Genomic DNA, 23085 nt, shown 5'->3' on the forward strand with positions numbered 1-23085 from the left:
AGGAAAAGCAAAAAGCCTAGTCCATCCTGGAGGGATAGGAGAGGAGTGGCATAAAATGAGGCTGGAGAGGGAGACAGAAGCCAGATCACGAAAGGCCTTTCAAGCTACAACAAGGAGTCTGAACTCTATCCCAAGAGTAATGAAAGTCACTGAAGGGTCAGAGACAAATTCATCATGTCTGACAAATGCCTCCTGAGCGCCTACTCAGTGCCAAACTTGTATTCTAAAACCAATACTCTTCAAGGTAGAAGGGAAGAGGCCTTGGCATGTAAATGCGTGCCTCCTCCGCTGGTCCAGAGAGCACTGGTGTTAGAAAGAAACTTCAGGTCACTGCTTACCACCATCACCATGACTCCACTCGGGAGATAAACAGCAGACACACTGCTTGTAAATATGACCACCACCAAAAACAGGCACAACCAATGAGCCAACGGGGTAGGAAACTAAATGTGTTTTCAAGAATTTCTTAAAAGCTTTTTTGCTGTCTTAAAATACCCACAGTTAAATTATATTCACTATTATTTCTAGCAATTAAGGAATGTTAACACCAACTGAACAGCAGTTGAACTGATTGAACTGACCTTCAATTAAACACACCCAACCAGGAGTATAAAATCACTCAAAACTGAGTATTTCTTACTACGGGAAGCTGTACTCCCTAGCTGAATACTTAAAATGTAACAGAGCTGTGGTGTCTGCTTCATTCATCACTGAACCCCCAACCCAGCACACTGTAAGGGTGTAATACATAGAGATTAAATTAATGAAGTTCACTCTAACAGCCAAAATCAGGCAAATGAAAATCCAAGTTTATATATTTTTTCTTTTATCACAGGCCTCAAAACATAAACATTTTCTAAGTACCCACCTGTCTTTAATCACTACCATTATCACTCACATTTAGATCAATACATTTGCAATTCAGCCGGTACCCAGGACAAAAAAATACAACTGCTGTATTTTACCTTGAGATATAGGAGTTCAGCAGGTTTTACAAATTAGATTTTTCTATACTCCTCATCTTTAGCACTCCGTTCATTTTCTGATAATGTTATTTATGAAGGAAACGGGGGAAAAATCCTGTTTGCATCGCACACTTCCCAGTCATGCAGGGACAGGTGGCAGGTGGAGGTAAGGAACGGGCTCACGTTCCTTACCTCCACCTGCCACCCTGTGCCTGTGCCATTGACGGGGAGGCGCGGGGAACCAGAACGCTCTGGTGAATAAGGAATTACCAATTTTCACCGAATCAGAAGACAGAAAACAAACAAAACCCCACACTTGATACCAAATTGAAAGTCATGGCTCCATGTCTTCACTCTAAATAACAAAATACAAAAGGTGCTGGTTAATGGAGATCTAGGGTCAAAAAAATGCCAAGTAAAACTTACTTTTCCCTATCTTAAAAGTCATCAGCCCCTTTCATTTCTGTATGGAAAGTAATGAGTCCAGTGTTTCATTAACTATGTTCACCAATCTATAATATTTTCCAAATTTCTCTTCTATAGCATATGTTTAATCGGTAGACTGTATTGCCCCCAACACCAAAAATTTGGTGTCTCAACATCTGGCCTTGCCTTACATGGACTTTCTGAGAACTGCAACTAGAAGCAGAAAACATTTAAGTTATTTTTCAGTCCTATTAAACAAAATAATTAACAAACAAAAAACATCAAAGAAGATATGGACAGTCCCCCTTCCACCAGAAAGTCCTAGGACCCTTCTAAGACTTGAAATGGTTAAAACAATCCACAGAGCATGTCAAGTGTGACAAAAAGAGTAACCATTTTAATGATTTTATTTGAGAGAGAGAGAGGGCAGGGGGAGATGCAGAGGGTAAGAATCTCAGGCAGACTCCACGCAGAGCCCAACGTGGGGCATAGCACAACCTTGAGATCATGACCTGAGCCGAAAACAAGAGTAGGAGGCTTAACTGACAGAGCCACCCAGGCGTCCCACAGAGTAACCATTTTAAAGACAAAAAGTCAGAAATCAAGCAACCAGCATCAAACTTAAGGAGGTTAAGAGCAAGATAAACCAAAAACCCTTGACTCCTGCTTCCTCAATAATCAGATCAGTAACAGCTTGCGCAGGAAATGCCTTTCGGTAACTTAAAGCATTTAGAAGTGCCAATCAGACCTTCATGGGCAGAAGTAGTAATGGGCACGCTGTAGGGAGCAAAAGTTAAGTGATACTTAGAGAGTAGTGCATTTTTAAAAATACAAACAAAAGAAAAAGAGATAACTTGAACCTCATTAAAATTAAAAGCTTTTGCATATCAAAGGACACTATCAAGAGAGTGAGAAGACAACCCACAGAATGGGAGGAGATATTTGCAAACCGTACATCTGATAACGGTTTAATATTCAGAAACTACAGAGAGCTTCTCACAACTCACAACAGACAATCCAATTTAAAAAATGGGCAAAGGACCAGAACAGACATTTCTCCAAACAATACACACAAATGGCCAATAAACACATGAAAAGATACTGATCATTTGTCATTAAGGAAATGCAAAGCAAAACCACAATGAGTCATCATTTCACACCTACTAAGATGCCTATGCTTTAAAAACAAAAACAAAGGGGCGCCTGGGTGGCTCAGTCAGTTAAGTGTCTGCCTTTGGCTTGGGTCATGATCCCAGGGTCCTGGGATCAAGCCCCACATCAGGCTCCCTGCTCAGCCGGAAGCCTGCTTCTCCCTCTCCCACCCCCCCTTTTTTGTGTTCCCTCTCTCGCTGTCTCTCTCTGTCAAATAAAGAAAATCTTATTTATAAATAAATAAATATATATATAAATAACAGAAACAACCCAAAAAATGGATAACAAGTGTTGGCCAGGATATGGGAAATTGGAACCCTCATCCACTGCTGGTAGGAATGTAAAATGGTGTGCAGTCACTGTGGAAAAGTCAGGCAGTTCCTCAAAAAATTAACTAGAATTACCATATTACCCAGCAATTCCAATCCTAAATATATACCCAAAAGAATTAAAAAGAGAGACTCAAACAGATACTCAAAAGTTAAGCGGAAGTTACTCACATACCCAAAAGGTGGAAACAATTCAAGTGCTCAACAACAGATGAATAAACAAAATGTGGTGGCAGACACATACAGTGGAATATTATGCAGCCATAAAAAGAATGAAGTTCTGATACATGCTATCACATGGATGAGCCTTGAAAACACTATGTGATGTGAAATAAGCTAGATACAAAAGAACAATATGACGATTCCACTTATGTGAAGCACCTAGAAAAGGCAAAGTCATATTGACAGAAATTAGATCAGATGGTAACAGGGGCTGAGGAAAGAGGGGAATGAGGAATTATGGCTTAATGGGAACAGAGTTTCTGCTTGGAGAGATGAAATTTTTAGAAACTGGTGATGGTTGCATAACATTGTGAATGTAATTAAAGCCACAGAATTACACATCTAAATTACCAAATACATAGCAAACATCATGTTATATGCATTTACCCGAAAGAAACAGCAAGGAAAACAACACTCCAAAGTAGTGTGGGGCAAAATGAATTCAGAATCACTTCAAAATCAGGATTAACAGAAGAAGCAATCCTTCCCGCAGAGTAAATGCAATCCCAACAATGAAGAGACTGGTTGACCCAGACAATAGTTATCTTCATTCGTTTCATTAAATGTTTAAGTGCGTACAATGTGCTGGGCACTATTCTAGGTACAAGAAAATCACAATCCAGAAAACCTTCCTATCACTACTCTATCGGTTATGAGGATATGGATAAAGTGAGTTTTTCTTAGTGAGTTTTTCTTAATAAGTTAAAAGATTAAATATTTTTATTTAAAGTATATAGTTTCAAAAATAAATAAATAAAAAATAAAGTATATAGTTTCATAATAAGTACATCAAAAATCCTAAAGCCAGTCTACTACCATCTTTGGTCCATATGGTTTAACTTCCTTAAGTTGCCAATTTGTCATTTTCTAAACTGGAATAAAGGATTTTTTTTTTTTTTAATACACAAACATGACCACAGCACAGCAATTAGGAAAATGCTATTTTCTGACCTTCACAAGACAATGGTCTACCAATCAGAAAATAAAGGGGCACCTGGGTGGCTCAGTCGGTTGGGCATCCGATTTTTGGTTTCAGCTCAGGTCATGATCTCAGGGTCATGGGGTGAAGCCCCTGCATCAGGCTTGATGCTCAGCAGGGAGTAGGCTTGGGATTTCCTCTCTCTTTCTCCTTCTGCCCCTCCTCCCACGCACGCTTTCACTCTCTCTCAAATAAATAAAATATTTATACACACACACACACGCGCGCACACACACACACACGCATACATCACAAGCCTAAGTATAATTTAGGCATGGTGCCTAAATACAGAACTCCTTAAAATGGGATAATTAGTAGTTTTACAAGGAAAAAAATACTCCTGTCTTCCCATCTTTCCGAGTGCATGGTTGTTCAACAATGAGAACTGAGCAAAAGGTTTAAATGTCTATTAATCATACTTTTAGGACCACCTGGAGGGTGAAGAAAACAGTTCCCTCTTTATATCTACATGTTTTACATCTCTTTAATAAAAATAATAAACAGTCGTGCTCACTAGCATAGCCTAAATTAATTTAAGTTTTAATACACAACACTGAGCTTCCCTACAATCCTCGCCTGTCTGTACCTGACACTCCACAGCATTTTCATCACCATAATTAGGCCACAAATCGCCTCAGAGAACTGTTCATAATTGATGACAGTCACTAAGGCAACTCAGAAACAATGACCAGGTTCCCTTCTAGTCGCTGCAAAGTACCTGGGTATCTGTAACCTGGGAAAGAGGAGAACAACACCTAGAGTCTAATAATTGCTTACTCAAACTAACGCAAGGAGGGGGGACAGGGGCACTGGAGAAGAGACAGTACTTCAAATGATTCAGTGGGGCTCCCGTGCCTGGGAAAACACTGCATTCAGGGGATCAGCAGGAGGCATGAGTGTTCTTCAGGATAAAGCCACAATATAAAAAAGAATTTACTGGGTCAAAATGTAATATTCATTTTCACTTAACATCCAATTACCTAGAGGACAGAGGATGGGGCAGGAGCTGATGAGTCCAGGGCTCTCTCTCATGCTTAAAAGCCAAAGTGTGAAACTAGGGAAAGGACGGGATTTAGCAGATTAAAACTTAAAAGGATTTCCCCAAGGATAAAAAAAAAGAAAAGAAAAGAAAGAAAGAAAAGAAAAAAGGGGGGAGAAATGGTCTTAACATCCTGAAGATATTCCCATAAAATTCTTTTTAGTTTTTTCCCTTGACCAAGACAACACAAATTTTTTATCATAGTGATTTCAAACATACAGACTTCAGTGCAAAAATTCTTTTCAGGGCAAGTGTCGGAAAACAACAGACTGCACAGGGTGAACTTCATCACCCCAAAGGGTGAAGCCGGGCCGTGTGTCGGTTCACACAAACACTTTGCCACTCCAGCCACGCCACAGAAGCCACGCTCAGGACTGCACCAAAGGGGGGACACCAAGTGAGGGGGAAATCTGTATTTTTAAAAAACGGGGGGCTTTTACTTGTCACAAGTTGTCATTCCTCCTTCCACTTCAAGGTTCAACCCACGCTTGCTTAGACTCATGTAACTTCAGATCTGAAAGGGACCCTAGAATCTGTACTATCATCCAGGTCCTCCGTTCAGAGAGGAGAAAAACTGAGGTCACACTTCCTATCTAGTTATTGGTGGTAAAGTCGGACTGGAGCCTGCGGCCTCCCAGCTCCGTGCCGCACCAGCATGAGACCAGATAGGACATCTCCCACTTACAAATAATCATTCTAAACATGGAGCTTGGTGTCAAGCTCTGTGTAAGCCCTTTTACATGTATACTCTACTTAATTCTCACAACAACCGTGTGGAAGATAGTATCTTCTACTTGGTAGGTAGGAAAATTGAAAATAATCTGCCCAAGGTACCTGGGGATGCCTCACTCAGTAGAGCAGGTGACTCTTAATCTCAGGGTGGTGAGTTCTAGCCCCACACTGGGTGTAGAGCCTACTTAAAAATAAGTATCTTAAAAAAAATCTGCCCATTCAGTGGGTTGATTCAAACCTAGTTCTGGCTGATTTCAAAGCTATTATTCACTCCTACAGTCCTAAGTAAATATCTTAAAAAAAATCTGCCCATTCAGTGGGTTGATTCAAACCTAGTTCTGGCTGATTTCAAAGCTATTATTCACTCCTACAGTCCTTACCATGGCTCCAGGGTCCTACACGGCCTGAGCCCTCCCACCTTCCTGAATTCATCTCCTACCACTCTCCCGGGAGTCACTGAAAAAATCCAGTCAACCTTCACTCAAACTCATCCTTGCCTCTGGGCTTTTACATGTGCTGGGCGCCGCCCCCCCATCCCCACCCTGCCCCCCACTCCAAAACCTATAAGTGACTCACTCTACACCTCCAAGGCAAGTATCACCTCTTCAGCAAGGCTTTCCCTAACCACTCAATCTAAAACACTCAGTCACTCCTACCACTATCTGAAATTGTCTTCTGTATTGGCTGTGCCCCCATTAGGATAAAAGCACCATAAGGGCAAAAACCTTTCACTGAAATAAAAGCCACCATGACGGTAGAAACGTTCTGCCTTATTCATTTCTAGAATGCTCGATACCGAGGAGGCGGCACTCAAAAGAACTACTGGTTGAATAAAGGAACGAATGCCTCTTGGGGCGCCTGGGTGGCTCAGTCGTTAAGCGTCTGCCTTCAGCTCAGGTCATGATCTCAGGGTCCTGGGATCGAGCCCCGCATCGGGCTCCCTGCTCCGCGGGAAGCCTGCTTCTCCCTCTCCCACTCCCCCTGCTTGTGTTTCCTCTCTCGCTATGTCTCTCTCTGTCAAATAAATAAAATCTTTAAAAAAAAAAAAAAGGGAACGAATGCCTCTGTCTGAACTCCCATCTCATTAAGAACGAGTATCATATAATGTAGCAACTTACTACAAACTATCTTCTATTTTTCCCTAGTTGTTTCTTGTGATTAATCTTGTCTTTTCAACCATATTGGGTGTGCCTCAGGGATATCTTATCATTCTCAACTTTGGGAGAGTTAATGACTCAACATGGGCTTGGACGATCATCTATAAAACGAAAGCAGCAGTCAGAAGTCTAGAATTCAAGGATCTCCCATAGCTGGTAACATGATAGGCGGACACTCAAATACTAATTATTGACCCATAGATCTCAAATTCATTTTCTCACAACTTTCTACAAAAATACACCTACTGTGCAAAGGCAGGCACACGTTTACTTGGCAGTATTATTAGAAACCTAAAGAATAAGGACTCTTATGCTAGTAGTGCAGGCCTGCCTCTCAAGACCTCTCCATTAACCTCTTTTAAGCCACACCCAATCTGTTTGCTTCTGATTATCCTTTATCTTGACCAGTGTTAACCTCATTTTCTCTATTTCTTTGACAGGTCTCAGCAGCATCACATTCCCTATTTCTTGCTTGCTCAAGTTCTGTTTGCTTTATATGGTTGGATGTGTCCGACAGGTCTTCTGTGATCAAAAAAGCTGCAGAATTAGGGAAGTCTATAGCATTTTGGCTTCTACAGCTTTGGAATTTCTACTCTCCTGAAGAGTTCTAAAGAGTCATAGCAACAGACCCTTCTTCCTGGTAATTTAATATATGCTGCTCCCACTGGTGTGTCAGGCTGGGGGCGGGGGGAGGGCGGTGGGCAGGAATGGGGAGAAATGTCAGAATTCAAGCAGACTCAGGTGCCTGGTCATGATCTCAGGGTCTTGGGATCGAGTCCCGCGTCGGGTTCCCTGCTCAGTGCAGAGCCTGCTTCTCCCTCTCCCTCTGCCATTCCCTCTGCTTGTGCTCTTCTGTCTATCTCTCTGTCAAATAAATAAATAAAATCTTTAAATAAATTAAAAAAAAAAGAATTCGAGCAGATTCATTTACTGGCTACACTACTGATGGCCTGGAACAGTAACTGACACTGCTTCTAGACTGTCCAAGATTAGCGTATTCTCACTGTTAAAGACATTTCGACTCCAAACCCAGACCTTGTTTCCAACACAGCAAAATTCTTCAGGGAAGATGTAAAACATCACCAAAGTCCTGGTCAAAAGTGTGCTGTTTGGTTTTAAAACTTCAACCTGTTCCCTAATTATGGTTTCCTTCTAAGAATGACACGACTCAGAAAATATTTGAGTGAGTGAGTGCTCATGAGCATGTGGGAGGTGAGGATCTTTAATAGGATGACTTTTTTTACCTTTTTACAATAAAGTAACACACGTTCCACCGCATGTAGATCCTTCTACAAAAGCTCAAGAACTACGTGCACTGAGGCATTTAGAGGGCATTTTCATGTGAGGGGGGAAAAAAAAAGAGGCCGTTCTCATACTAAGCTGGGGAATCTGAAATTTTCCTGTGGTTATTTGAAAAAGTTGCATTCGGGGGCGCCTGGGTAGCTCAGTTGATTAAGTGCCTGCCTTCGGCTCAGGTCATGGTCCCAGGGTCCTGGGATCAAGCCCCACATTAGGCTCCCTGCTCAGCGGGGAGCCTGCTTCTCCCTCTCCTCCCCACTTGTGCTCTTTCTAGCTGTCTCTCTCTCTCGCTCTCTCTCAAATAAGTAAAATCTTTAAAAAAGACAAGACAAGAAAAAGTTGCATTTGATTACATAAAACACACCTAAAATCTTAGGTCCGATATTTATACAGAATGAATGAATGATCAACTTTCTGAATGTAAAAACATCTCATTAAGAGTTTGGTTAAGGGGCACCTGGGTGGCTCAGTCGATTAAGCCTCTGCTCTGAGGATCGGAGCCCCACGTCAGGCTCCCTGCTCAGCAGAGAGCCTGCTTCTCCCTCTCCCTCTGCCCACCCCCCTCCTTGTGCACGCGCTCTCTCTCTCGCTCTATCTCAAATAAATAAAATCTTTAAAAAAAAAAGTTTGGTTAAGATGCAGTTCTAGTTTTCCAAACAGCTTTGGATTTTTGCCAAGTATAAGATAAGAGAATCAAGTGACTTGCTCAAGGTCATTTGGTCAAATGAGGGGGGATTAGAATTACTGATTCCTGCCTTCCAAAAGCCAGCCATAAATCAAACTTTTCTTGGAACTAAGCAGACCAAAAGGGAAAAATCGTTCCCCATTTCCTTTTCTCAATAATCAAAGGGCAAAAGAAAAATCAGTTTAAGTGGCAGAACTTCAGTTAATAAAGTTTCATCAATACATAGAGTAGTACCTCTAACCATGCACAGGCACCTCTCTCAAAATCGGTAACTGTTTTACCAATTTGCAAAGGTCAGTAACCTCTCTACAGTCTTCCCATCTGAGAGCACCCTAAACTTATTAAGATGTTTTCCAATCAGCACTTCATATGTATATCCATAAACAGTTCACTTATCTTCTAAAAGACCTGGTCAGACTGGAATATGGATGTACTCTAAGCTGTTAGATTCCTTTTTTTTTTTTTTTTTAAGTTAAAGCATCATAAATAAGTTCAAAGTTTTCTTCAGAACTCTGAAAGGAATAGGGATATTTCACCAGGACAGGTAAAACAGTGATTGAGAATCAGTCAGGCTGTGGCTGGGAGAGAGCAAGAGAGAGGAGGCACGGATGCATCTTCATCAACACATCAGCTTCCTCTTCTATTTCAAATCCACCATCTCCATCACTGTTTCTTTCTTTTTCTTTTTCTCTTTTTTTGAAAGTGGGAGTGGAGCCCAATGCGGGGCTTGAACTCACCACCCTGAGCTCAAGCCCTGAACTGAGATCGAGAGTCGGGACGCTTAACTGACTGAGCCACCCAGGCACCCCCACATCACACTTCTGCCCCATCCTTTTCATTTCTACTTTCAAACTGCTGATATAAGACACTACTTTTGAATTAGTAACAAAAATGTAATGTCCAGTGAAGCCATACTTTGAAATCACTAACTGGATTGGGATAGGGATATTAAAATTAGCTGAGAACACTCTGTATTTGCTACAAACACACTACAGTCATATTTAGTTAACACTCCTTGCATCCAATTTTCTAAGTCAAATGGCACCATTAGCCCCATTTCGGATGACCCTCAAATCCAGGAAAATTTCCCTTTGCTCTAAGACTATAGGTCACCAATATTAAGAGCTGGCATTAGATCTGAAAAATATTAAGTCAATGGGCAGGCTGACATTGTGGCTGGATTATATCATATATGAACAACTTTAAAACATTTAGAACTAACATGATTTTCCTCTTATCTCAAATTCAATTCAAGCCTACCTATTTCTGAATATAGCTGTAACACACTCTTTGGACTGATTTCTCTTTAGGCCCTTGAGCAAAACACGGTCACAAGGTATACACAGCAATTCAAAAGCAGGACTGGAAAAAATTAAACCCGGAAGGAAATACGTCTAACACTTTCCATTATGCCAAAAGTCAGAATTGTCATTTTTTGGAAATGAATTAGGTTGAGCTACGATGACGGTGACACTATACAACTGTTTTTGACCTGCAAAAACGGAAATTTCATATGGTTCAACCTAATATTATTTTCTAAGCTCATTTTAATAATTGTCTCAAATTAAGGTCTTCACAACCCAAGGCACATAGAACCTTATATTTCTCTAGATTACCTTAACCTTTGGAAAGATCTGCCACCCCACTGTCCAAAGCTGGTCATTTGAAAAATTAAGTCTATTAGCAAGAAAGCCAAGATTAAAAACACACACACAAACACAAAACCACCAAACTGCTGAATGTAACTGTGCTTGCAGGAACCCTAAAGCCATTCCACATCTTTTTTATGGCTCTCCTTTCCCACTAACAGAATATGAGTCCTAAGTAGATCTGCCCTTTAGAAGACTTCCATTTAAGGAGAAACTAGTGAAAATTTAAGTGCTTTGCATCTTTTTCACTTATCAGTGATACAAGAATCTAAGCACAGTAGATGCCCATCACTTTACACTGGGGTTCCACTGACCTAAAAATCTATCCTTGAGGAATTTCTGCTGGAGAATGTGGCTTCTAACCTTTCTAATCTAAAAGGTGATCACCATCCCAGTGGGATTATTCTGCCATTTGGATATGGATGATTTATGTATAAACAACAGAAATAACCCCCATCACTTATGGCTCCAAGACTGCATCTAGGTCCAAATCTATCATTTCACACCCATTGTTATTAAGTCTGATATCCAATATGCTAATGACCTCTTTTCTCAATTAGTTCCACTAATTACACACCTGTTCCTGTTCTGCCAAAATTCCTATCTCCTCATCTGATCCATCAGGTCACACACTGTACTCTCCTAGAGGGATGCTTTTTCCTTAGATACTTCATAAACTGTTAGGGCAATCTGATGTTGCCTGTTCTACCTTCCCAGATCTAGTTTATAGTACAAATCATCAATATTCACGATCAAGTGAAATATGCTCTAAAAAAAAAAAATCAGGAGAGAATCTCCTGCTCGATCTGGAAATTTCTCTATTCAGCTAGTTCAGTGTTGACAGGTCAACAGAGAATGGGACTAGTCATTACTACAATCCTAAAGAGCATTCCCCTAGAGTTAAATCATCAACCCTTTCCTAACATCCAAATGACCCAGACTTTTTAGAGCAGAATTTACTCTCCTTGCCCCAGCTCCAACGGCATCTTCTGGTCATTTTTTCACCCTGAACTGAAGTTTTCTCTAGAGCCCGTGGTGATGCTATGTTAAGCAAATACATTCTTTAAACTTTCCATCTACTCCCTTCTTTCTCAAAAGTTATATATAATAGCTGCTTTAAAAAACAAAACAAAACTCCCTATGCATCATATGTGCTTTAAAAGGGAATTTATCTACTTCCTTAAACCCTATGAGGTTAGGATTAGTACTCCCATTTTACAGAGGAGAAAAGCTGAGGCTTAGTAACTTGCCCAAGGTCATAAAGGGCAGGGATTTGAATCCAAGTCTGACCTCAGTGTCCTCTAACCTTAACCCTCATGCTGTATTTCCTTCCAGTCTCTTTCTTCATGTCCTAAATGTCTGCTCAGTGGTCTTACAAAGTCTATGGGCAGTGTTCAGTTTCCCCAGAGACTGTCTTGCCTTTAAAGGACATGCCTTTGAGAAGAATGAGTACCCATTCCATTTTTTCTCCATGCTCCTCCTTCCCACCTGGCACCATTTCCCCAAGGCTCTTATCACAAATCCTCCTCTAGGGCCAATTTACATGTCCTCTCGGTCCCTGAGCAGGAACCATAGGATACTGAAGGGCCACCTTCTACCTCAAGACTAGGAGAGGGCAGCAGTGAAAGCGTGGAAAGATCCAGAGAGCACCCTCTCCCCAAGTCTTCATTCAAGCAGGAAACTGTGGCCGAGGACCGGAGGAGGGGGGGGGCAGAATTTGGGGAAGGAAAAGAGGTACAGGGGCGGAGGTAACAACAAGGGTGTGCCCTTGGGGGAGGGGGGAGGAGACCGAGATGGGGAAGCGACGTGGGAAACTCAGGCGTTAGATTGAATGGGGGGTGGACCTCCGTAAGAGGGGGGTGTCACCCGCTGAGAAAAGGGGCCACTAGGAGAAGGAGAATGTGTATGCTGGGGAGGAGGACCTGGAGGTGGATGTAACAGGAAAGTGGAGGGAAGAAAGGGTAGGGAGGGGGAGCAGGAAACGGTGAACTCAACCGGGAGGAAAGGGGAAGGATGGATGCGAACCGGGGAGGCGGGGCGCCTCGAGACCCGAGCCCAGGGGCTCGGCTAGGAGAAGCGGGAGGGCGGAGGGGGTTCGGGGTCCGCGGAATGCCGGGAGCCGGGGCCTCGGGAGACCCCGGGGGAGGAGGAGCGGGAGTTCTCGAGCCGAGCAGCCGGAAGGGGGGCTCGAGGGGGGCGAGGGCGGGAAAGGGGGCGTCCCGGCACGGGGGGGTGGGAATGGAGGTACCGTCGGGTTCGCCAGGGGATGGGGTTAGGAGGGCCGGGGGTGCGTGGGAGGCTGGCGGGGGATATGGGTTCCCGGGACCGTCGGGGTGCAGAGGGCGGGAATGTCCTGGCGTCCCCCGAGGGCCGGGCGTGGGGTCTCCCGAGAGTCGAGCCGGGGTCCCCGCAGTCTTCTGAGGGCCAGGCTCGGGGTGGCCTCGGGCCGGGGTCCTCTGAGGGCCGGAGTCCCATCAGGGTGGGGCGGGGGGGGTTCCCGGGAATCCCCCCCGAGGCCGGAGCGGCACCCCCCCAGGACCCCAGGCCCCCTTCCTACCTATGCCGGGCGCCACATAGACGAAGTAGAGCAGCGAGGACGAGAGCGAGAAGAAGAAGAGCGCGGCTAGCAACGAGCGGCGCGGCAGCCGCAGCAGCCCCCGGCGGACGCGCATGCTGCAGCCGGGCGGCCGCTGGAGAGTCGGGCCGGGCCTCCTCCCGCCGCTCCCCGTCCGCCGCCTCCTGGGCCGCCGCCGCTGCCTGGGCCTCGGCCACCACCTCCCGGGCCTCTCGGGCCGCCGCTCCCAGCCGCCGCCTCGCCGCTCCCAGCCGCCGGCCGCCGCGGGCCGGGCCACATGAAGCGGGCGGGGGCCAGAGCGGCCCGGAGCGAGCGCAGCGGCAGAGACGGGGCGGGGCGGACGGCGCGGGAGGCGGGGCGGGGGCGGGTCCAGCGCCGCCGGGCACCGTCGCAAAAGACCGGCGCGCGCGCGCTCTCCGCCTGACCCCCCGGTCCGGCTCCCGCGGCGGAGCGGCGGCCCGCAGGGAACGTCGCTAAATGGCGACAGCCCCTCTTCTGGCGCAGCCACCGCCCAGGCTTTCGGGGAGCGTCGCTCAAGTGCCGGCCGGCTCCGCGCAAGGGCGCCCCCAGCCCCGCAGCCAAGGGGCGGTCTGCAATGTCGGACGCGGCTGGTCGCCCACTGCGACAGTGGAGCGGATACTGTAGGCATAGGGGCTGGGTATACACCTTCCCTCATTCATTCATTCATTCATTCATTCATTCAATGCACCATTTATTGAAGGCCAGACATAGACCAAACACTATTCTTGGTGCTGGGGATTCTACAAAGAACAAAACAGACAAAATCTGTCTTCATGAACTTACACTCAAATGGGAGGAGAAAAGGAGACAAATCAATTCATAGTATCGGGTACTGATAAATGATATGAACACAAACAGGAGAATGTATTGGAGGTAGGCTAGTGTGGTCAAGGAAGGCCTCGTTGAGCAGATGACACGAGATGAGACATAAAAGGGTGAAGAGCAGGCACAAAGGCCCTGAGGTTAAAAAGCCTCCTCTGTCTCCTGGTTTTCCAAGGTCAGCACAGATAAAATCTAGTGAGGCAAGGAGAGTGGCAAGGAATAAGGTTAGATCTCTAGGCAAGGCAAAGTCCACATCCCACAGAACCATAAGGAGTGTTATGATAACGGTTATCAATGCGAAGACTTGCGTTGAAAGACGCGGGTCTTTACTTATCTCATTAAACTGCCCCAGCAGCCCTAAAATGCGTGCTCTTATTACTCCTATCCTACAAATGAGGAAACTGAGGCTCCTAGACGGAGAAGCAGTTCGCCCAAGCCTTGCAATAAGGGCTCACATCAAAACTGACCTGCCTCCCAAGGCCAACCTGTGACTACTAGGTGGTAACTTACCTCAGCATTCCCTCCTGCTCCTAATTCTCATCCTGCAGGCATACTGGTATCCTACTCAATAGGATAGTGTGCGACAGCAACCAAAACAACGCTTTAAGATCAGCCTCAGGCCAAAAGACCTCCAGAGACAGTAGGCAATCACCGTAGACTCTCGTAGACTCACGGTGAAGCCTAGAACCAGCCCCAGCTTCGAGAAGCTGCCAGCTGAATTGGGGAGGAAAGTGTTCCCTGTGTAGACACATCTCAACCTGGAGAGGCTGTCTTGGCAGAAGTAGTCAGGAGGAGAGACGACTCGGCATGATTCTTTGGGAACCAACAATGATCCTGCTTTCTATTCCTAAAGTGTTTCCTACTTTTTACAGTGTTTAACCCTTCAAGTGAGGGCTCTAGAGCCAGACTATCTAGGTTCCCTGACTCTTACCTCTTCCATTCTTAGCTGAGTGACTTTAGGCAAGTTAGTTAACCTATCTGTGCCTCTCAGTAAAATGGGGGATACTATTAGTAATAAATGCATGGGGTTGTTGTGAGGATTTGAGTAATAACAAGCAAAGCCAGGCACACGGTAAATGCACATAGCTCTCACCTGACCAACACCCTTGGGAAACAGGATGGGGCAGAAGAAACATAAACAACAAAAAAGAAAAGCAGAGAATTTTGACTCAGATTCGGGTTCAAATCTTGGCTTGGTCTCAGCTGGCTATGTGACCTTAGGCTAAGTCACTTACCCCTCAGATTCTATTCATTGTCTGTAAAATGGACCCAGTGTTGCCCATAGCCGCAGGCAGATGATTTGGAGCAAGTGAGATAGCTGAGCTGAGGCCCAAGACCAGAAATGTCAAACTAGCTGGAATAATATGACCTGCAGCTACTTTTTGTTGGGCGCACACCATGGCGCCTCCCCTACCATGTCTGTAATAAACATTTTCCAAACATTACAGAAAAGTTGAAAGAATAGTACAAGGAGTACCTGTGCACTCTCCACCTGGATTCATCGATTGTTATCATTTTTCCAGATTTATCTTTCTATATTCATAAGTCCAGTTCCCCCACACACACACACACACCTCAAATTATTTATTTATTTATTTATTTATTTTAAAAGATTTTATTTTATTTATTTGACAGAGAGAGACACAGCGAGAGAGGGAACACAAGCAGGGGGAGTGGGAGAGGGAGAAGCAGACTCCCCGCTGAGCAGGGAGCCCGATGCGGGGCTTGATCCCAGGACCCTGGGATCATGACCTGAGCCGAAGGCAGACGCTTAACGACTGAGCCACAAAACCTCAAATTATTTAAAAGTAAGTTGCTGCCTTACTGGTGGTACTTCATGCAGAAATCCTTCAGCAAAAATCCTAAGAAAAATTACATTCTCTTACATTAACCACAATAATATCACACTGTAATATGCTGTAACAGCCAGGGCATTCCTAAATTTCCCCAATTGCTTAAAGGATGTCTTTTATAGCTGTTTTTCTCAACAGTATCAAATCAAGGCTTACACATTACATTTGGAATGATTGCCATAGTATTTATTTACCTACAACGGCGTCTGTACCTTTTTTTCATCATTTCTCCCAACATTTTATTAAACATTTTTAAACTTATAGGGAGGTTGAGAGAATGATACAGTGAACAGCCATATACCACCAGGCAATGTTTTGTTAACTGAACTAGCGCTGGATCAATTGGATTTCCACGTGGGGAAAAAGAGGACTCTTCATTCCTACCTTACACTCTCCACAAAATCAATTCAAGATGGATTGTAAATCTAAATGTGAACGATCACAAAAAAGCTTTTAGATGAAAGCAAAGAAGAATATCTTCATGTCCTTGGGGTGGGCAGAGATTTATCAGAGGACACAAACACCAAACAGAGGGAAAATTTTGATAAAATGGGCTGCATTAAGATAAGAATTTCTTGTCATCAAAAGGCACCAGTAAGGAAAATGACAGGCAGCACAGTAAAAAAAAAAAGAAAAGAAAGAAAGAAATAGAAATACATAACTTATAAAGAACTCAGACAGAATTTTTTAAAAACCCACCAACTTACAGAGACAAGACTGACAACCAAATAAGGAAAAACAAACAAACAAAAAAAGACTTGACCAGGCAGTTCATAAAAGAAGGTATCTAAATGGCCAATAAGCATATGAAAAGGTGCTTAAATCTTCTGAAAAATGCAAAGGAAAACCACACCCCGATACCATCTGTGGGCCCTGGTTCTAAGGAAGAGAGGGAGAGCTTGCAGCCAAGGCTTTGAATGGCAGAGTAGTAGGAAAGTGTGAGTCTGCCAAGCAGACGGAGAGGCAGGACGCAAAGCCAGGAGGCTGAGTGCTCTGGAAGCCAAGGGAAGAGGTGCCTCTGTCCTTGTGAGTCGGCTGACCTGGCTTTGAATGCCTCTTTTGGAATCCAGCACTCCGTCATTCCCCATCTGTAAAATGGCACTCTTAGGACTGATTTCCTCAGTGTATAAGGGGGTGGGGGGTTCTGGAAATATCTCAGGGACTTGTGCACTTCTGACCACGCAAGGAAAAAGAGGGTCTGGCCCCTCTGGAGGACACAAAACGGGCTCCAATTAGGAAGGGGGTGGTGGAGATCCAGCCGACTCAAAACAAATGTCCTCTACAACTGGATTCCCTCACCATCCACCTCCACCCTCGCCTAGGTGGGCAAGGAATTCTGCTGTTCCCCTGTAAAAAGAGACAGAGAAGCCTTCCTACTACCTACTGGACTAGGTACTGATGACCAATCTCTTCTCCTGTCCCATCTGAAATAACATGGTATTGAAAAAGATTGGGGTTTTATTTAACCTTTTCATCTCATGTTAGGTTTCCAACTAGCTCAGACATGCTTCCATTCATTCATCCTTCATTTACTATTCAGCCCCTCAGTCAAACAAGCTCACTGCATTCTGATCTCTGCTTAAATGGTACCTCCTCTAAGAGACCTTTCCTCTAAAATATCTTTCTCTTTACCCCGGAACTCTCCCCTTACATGGCTTGTTTTTTTTTTTAATCTTCATAGTACTTTTCATCTCTGACATGATGTTATAAATGTATGTGTTTATTTTTTCATTTTCTGTCTCCCATATCAGAGTATAAGCTCCATGATGTCGGGGATTTTGTTTCATTTTCTGCTGCATCCTTGCATCTAGCACAGTGCCTGGCGCCCAGCAGGTGCTCAATAATTGTTAGAGGAATGGTGAAGAAATAGCAGGTGTGCACTGAGCATGCTGGGCATGGTGGGTACACAGGTGCCTAAGAGGAGGTTCTTGGAGTGCAGTGGTGGCACCAACAGGAGAGTGGGTAACTGTGGTACAAGGTGATATAGACAGGACTCTCACGCCAGCAGTCAGGGGAGGCGTCTTGTAAGAGTCTAGATGGACTTTGAAGGGGAGTTGAGACAGGCTTGCTCAAGGGGCAGTGAGAGGAGGCCTGCCTGGCTGGAGCAGCCAGTCAGCCCAAGGACAAGGAGAAGAAAAGGGGCAAGGCTGGAGGTAGCTTGACCCTGTGGCTCGGCAGGGGCCCCTGAGTCAAAAAGATCTGGAGACCAACCAGTCCTGCCTCTTCCTTGTTCTCACCCTGTGATCTGGGCAAGTCATTCCACCTCTCTGAGCCTCCATTTCTACATCTGGTTCTTTCTTCCAGGGTTTTCTATGAGGAGGATTTGAGATAGTATCTATAAAGTGTCTGGTACACAGCGGGTATTCAATCACTGTTGCTGTTCTCATACTTTTTCCTGTGGGCCATATGGAGCCCTTGAAGGTTTTAGAGGAGGGGAGTGACCTAAAGAAAGAGAGGTCCCTGGAGAAATCCCAGAGAGCACAAGTTGGGCCTTATGTGTGCTTGTCAGCACCCAATTAACAGGCTTGCCCAAATCAAACACATAAAGCAAAGGACCCATAGCCTAAAGTAAAAGGTCACAAGTGATACCATGCCCTTCCTACTCTCTCCTACTCTACTGGAGAAGGTTCCAGGAACCCGCCCTGAGGAAGCCATTGCTCAATCCAGGAACACTAATCACCAGTAGTGTGATAAGATCATAGAGCAATGACTATCTCAGTTTGAACTCCCAGAGGCATGAGCAGATAAAGATCATTGACATGTATGTGACTGCCCTCCATGTCCGAGGAGCCCTGGCGCCGAGTGCCTCCGGCGCCAGGAATTCCTGTTGACTGAGCATTGACTGGGGGGCTCACCCTGGTAACCTGGAGGCACGCAGTGGTTTATCAGCCCCTTTCAGAGGCAACTGAAGTTCAGAGCAGAAGTGACAGGTATCCCTACCTGCCAGCAGGTTTCAGGGTCAGTGCATCTTTTGCCTCTCCTTTCCCTCTGCCACAATAATCTTCAATGTTCTGCAGAGCGGATGCCCCATCAGCTGAGGTCCGGAGTGAGGAGGAAACTCCCCCAACCCCACCATGATCAAGAAATAAAACTTTGTTTTAAGCCTCAGAGATACAGGGACTATTTGTTACTACGGCACAATCTGGCTTATTCTAACTGATCATGAATATACTTTTCTGCAACATGCTTTCTCTCGACATTATTTTTATAAAGCTATATTCACAGTGAAGCAGGTAGCGTGACTTTATTCATTTGCACTGCTATATGGCATTTCGCCATATAACTAGGCCACACTCTTTAAGTCTTCTTCCCTGATGATATCTATTCAGGTTGTTTCCTTTTTTGCTATTACTGGTCCAGCAATCCTTAGCTAAAATTCAAACTCCAAAAAAACCTAAGACCTGAAAGCTTTTTCATAATTTATTCGGCAACAAGACCTGACCCGACCTGAACATCTTTTGTGGCAAAACTTGACCTCGATAGACAGAACGCTGTCTATAATCTTTACCTCACTGTGAATATTCACATGTTCCACTGAGGAAATACGTAGATTTTTGTTTACAGAGTGACCCATCCTTCTCAAGGGGTGTTATATAAATATTCAGTGTATGTACAGTATAACCTTTCAAAATTTTGTGATTTTCACAATTTTAAAACACATCTGACCCCAAGGGATTTGGATAAGGGACGGTGGCCCAATACAAACACTGCTGCAAGGAGCATCTGTGGCAGAGTGTATTCTCCAAAGATGGTCTCAGCAATATTTCCCATCCCCATGCTCTTCTAGAACTTCCTTTAATTCCCCTTTCTTTGAATCTGGGTGGGATTGTGAATCACATATAAGCCGATAAAAAGACGTGGAAGTGACACCACACAGCTTTTGACTTGCTGGTTGGGACACACACCTTTGGAACCTTTAGCCACCATGCTATGAGGAAGCCACATGGAGTGGCCATAGATAGATGCTCCGGTCAACGGTCCCAATGAAGATCCCAGCCAACAATCAGCGTCAATCACCAGACATGAGAGAGAACATATTCCAGCGCCTAGCTGTGAAGTCACCCTAGACCTTCCAGTCTTCCCAGCTGAAGCCCCAGACATGCTGTCCCCACTGTGCCCTTTCCACATCCATAAGCATAATAAAATAGTTACTGTTTCCACACCAAGCTTGGAGTGGTTTGTTATACAGAGATATTAACTGTAACAGCACCCTTCTATACATATCCTGTGCATATGGACAAGAGTTTCTCCAGAGCACATACATACGAGAGTGGATTTGCTGAGCAATAGGGTTTGCACATCTTCTGCTTAACTATTTCCAAATTGGTTTTCAAAATGGGTGTACCCATTTACACTCCTGCAGCAGTGAATGAGGGTTCCTGCGACTTCCTGCCTCACCCACAGTTGCTCTGATCTGACTTTCCCAAGGCTCTGACCTTCTGCCGTGAAACTCCTCTGTAGAGAGAAAGATATGAGGAACTGGTATAAAAGAGTCAGCAAAAGTCTTCCAAGAGCATTGATTCTATAGAGGGCTATGTCTTTGCAGTCAAAGACTGACTTACATCCCTTTTAAAAATTCTGCCACTGTCCTTTCTATCCTGGATAGGAAGGCCTAAGGCATAAGGGCTGCTCCTGGGAAGTATTAGCTGATAGAACTAATTTTCTTTTTTGCTTTTTTGTTTTGTTTTGTTTTTAAGTATGGAGCCCCAATGAGGGGCTTAAACTTATGACCCTGAGATCAAGACCTGAGCCAAGATGAAGAGTCAGACATTCAACCAACTGAGCCACCCAGGCGCCCTGAGAAATAATTTTCTCATTCAACAAATATTTATCAAGTACCAAACTATGTGCCTGGCATTTTTATAAATGCTAACAGAAATGATGATGATGATGATGATGATGATGATGTCTAGGTACCAGGCATTTGTTGAACTTTTTAAGCCACTTAACATTCATTCACCTTCCACAACAACTCCAATTTCCTTCTTTTGCTTTCATTCTATGTCGTTCTCTGAGGTTGCTGACTCCACTTCCACCTTCAGACTTGTTATGTGAGCCAGCCTGGTTAGTCAGAACATTGTATTCCTCTGGTAATAGTGATTGGTTTGGGGTTGGACAGACTGGTCAGAGCCAATGAGACTCAACTCCCAGATATGTAAATGTGTGCATTTGGAGAAACCCACTTTCTCTTTCATGCTAAACATAAATATGAAGTGTTGTGGGGTTGGAGCAATGGCAGCCATTTTATCAACATGTGGAACCCGGGAATGAAGCTGGCATATGGAAAGAGACTGATGCAAGCAACGAGAAATTGAGTCCTGATGACATAATTTGAATCCTGAATCCAGTTGGCCCTGGTGGCCATTATTTTACCCCCCAGTTTTGTACGTGCTGAGGTTTTTCTGTTTTGTTTTGTTTTGGAGAGAGAACAAGTGAGCAGGGGGGAGGGGTAGTGGAGAGGGAGAGAATCTTAAGCAGGCTCCACACCCAGTGCATGACCCTGAGATCATGACCTGAGCTGAAATCAAGAGCCGGATGCTTAACTGACTGAGCACCTGGCGCCCCTGTTTTGTTTTGTTTTGAAGTAGAACATAAATACGGAAATATACACATATCACAAGTGTATAGCTCTCCTATGTAGAGTAACTATAGACACCTCTATTAGAGCACTAGTCACACTGTTTTACATGTACATATGTACACAAGGACGTTATGTTCAAGTGTATGTACATATTTAAAGAAGCACTTAAATCGTACTTACTCAGTGTCAGGCACTGTTCTAAGCACTTTGTACATAGTAACTTACTTAATCCTTACAAAAACACCTCGAGGTAGGCACTATCATTGTCCTCATTTGCAGATGAGGAAACTGAAATCTAGAAAGATTAAGGAACTTGCCCAAAGTCACACAGCTGGTTTCTTATAAATTATATGACAGTTCTGGCTAGATGACACATTTCTTTGAGGGCAAGTGCTATCTTTTTTTCTACCTTTGCCCCCCAGTGCCTAAATCAGGGCCTGGCACAATGTAGATCTTTGAATGAATGAGTGAATGAATGAATGAATGAATGGAACTTTATGAATTCAACTGAGTCTGCTGTGAGAAAAATTTTAAATACCCCAAAAATCCAAATATTAAAAAAAAAATGTCAGGGTGTTTCTCCTCCCCATAAAGCACAGAAAAGCAAACTTCTTTTGTAAAGGGCCAGATGTTTTTGGTTTTGAAGGCTCTGTCACAACCACTTAATTCTGCTATTGTACAACAGCTAATGTGGCTGTATTCCAATTAAAGTTCATTTTCAAAGACAGGTAGTGGGCCAGATTTGGCCCCTGGCTTGTAGTTTGCTAACCCCTGCACTAGAGAATGAGTCTTTATTTTATCAAAGTATTTACTACAGATTATTGCAGTTAGTAAAATCAATCAGTACTTTAATTTCTGCTTTGTTTCAAAGATTATTTATTTATTTATTTATTTGAGAGAGAGACAGAGAACATATGGCAGGGGAGGGGCAGAGGAAGAAGCAGACTCCCTGATGAGCAGGGAGCCGGATGTGGGGCTATATCCCAGACCCTGAGATCATGACCCGAGCCAAAGGCAGCTGAGTAACTGACTGAGTCACCCAGGCGCCCCTGTTTTAAAAAATTATTCTTAAGCCACTACCCTTTAGTTGATCTCATGTACTTCCTTCACTGTATTAAGCTTAGAGAACATAATTTTCGTCATGTCACTTTACTAATCAAAAACTTTGGCAGCTCCCTGTAGCTTATAGGACAAAACCTAATCTTCATTTGACCTTTAAGACCCTCCATGATCTGATCCTGACCCTTTGTATCTCTTCTTTCCAACGTGTAAGTGGGGATGTAAACATCTCAAGTTGTATAGCGAGGAGTATGCTTAGTAACATTCTAGGATTCTCTACTGTAGCGTGCTCAGTCAACATTCCATGATTCTACACAGAGGAAGGGGGTTCAGCTAACATTCCTTATGTCTATACAGATAAAAAAGCTCTACAGACATTCCATGATGATAAGCAAAGAGGCTCTGCAAACACTCGATTTTGTAGAGGCAGGTGTTCTGTAAATCATATAAGATTCAAGCCACAAGAAGAGGCTCTGCAAACATTCCATGATTCTGTATATACATGAGGGTGTTCCTCAAAAACAGTTCATAATTCTATAT

At 44.1% G+C, this 23085-nt stretch overlaps 1 protein-coding gene across 1 annotated transcript in view; it reads right to left on the minus strand.

The window, feature by feature from the left end:
- The window catches only part of B4GALT5 (beta-1,4-galactosyltransferase 5), a 75258-nt gene extending 61762 nt beyond the window's left edge, over positions 1 to 13496 (minus strand). The window contains exon 1 of the mRNA XM_036064647.2: positions 13192 to 13496. Within this exon, the coding sequence (XP_035920540.1) occupies positions 13192 to 13306 (115 nt within the window). The 5' untranslated portion in view covers positions 13307 to 13496. The remainder of the gene's footprint in view (positions 1 to 13191) is intronic.
- Between the last annotated feature and the right edge of the window lie 9589 nt (positions 13497 to 23085).

This window comes from Halichoerus grypus, chromosome 10 (genome assembly GCF_964656455.1).
Source record: "Halichoerus grypus chromosome 10, mHalGry1.hap1.1, whole genome shotgun sequence".
NCBI lineage: Eukaryota > Metazoa > Chordata > Mammalia > Carnivora > Phocidae > Halichoerus > Halichoerus grypus.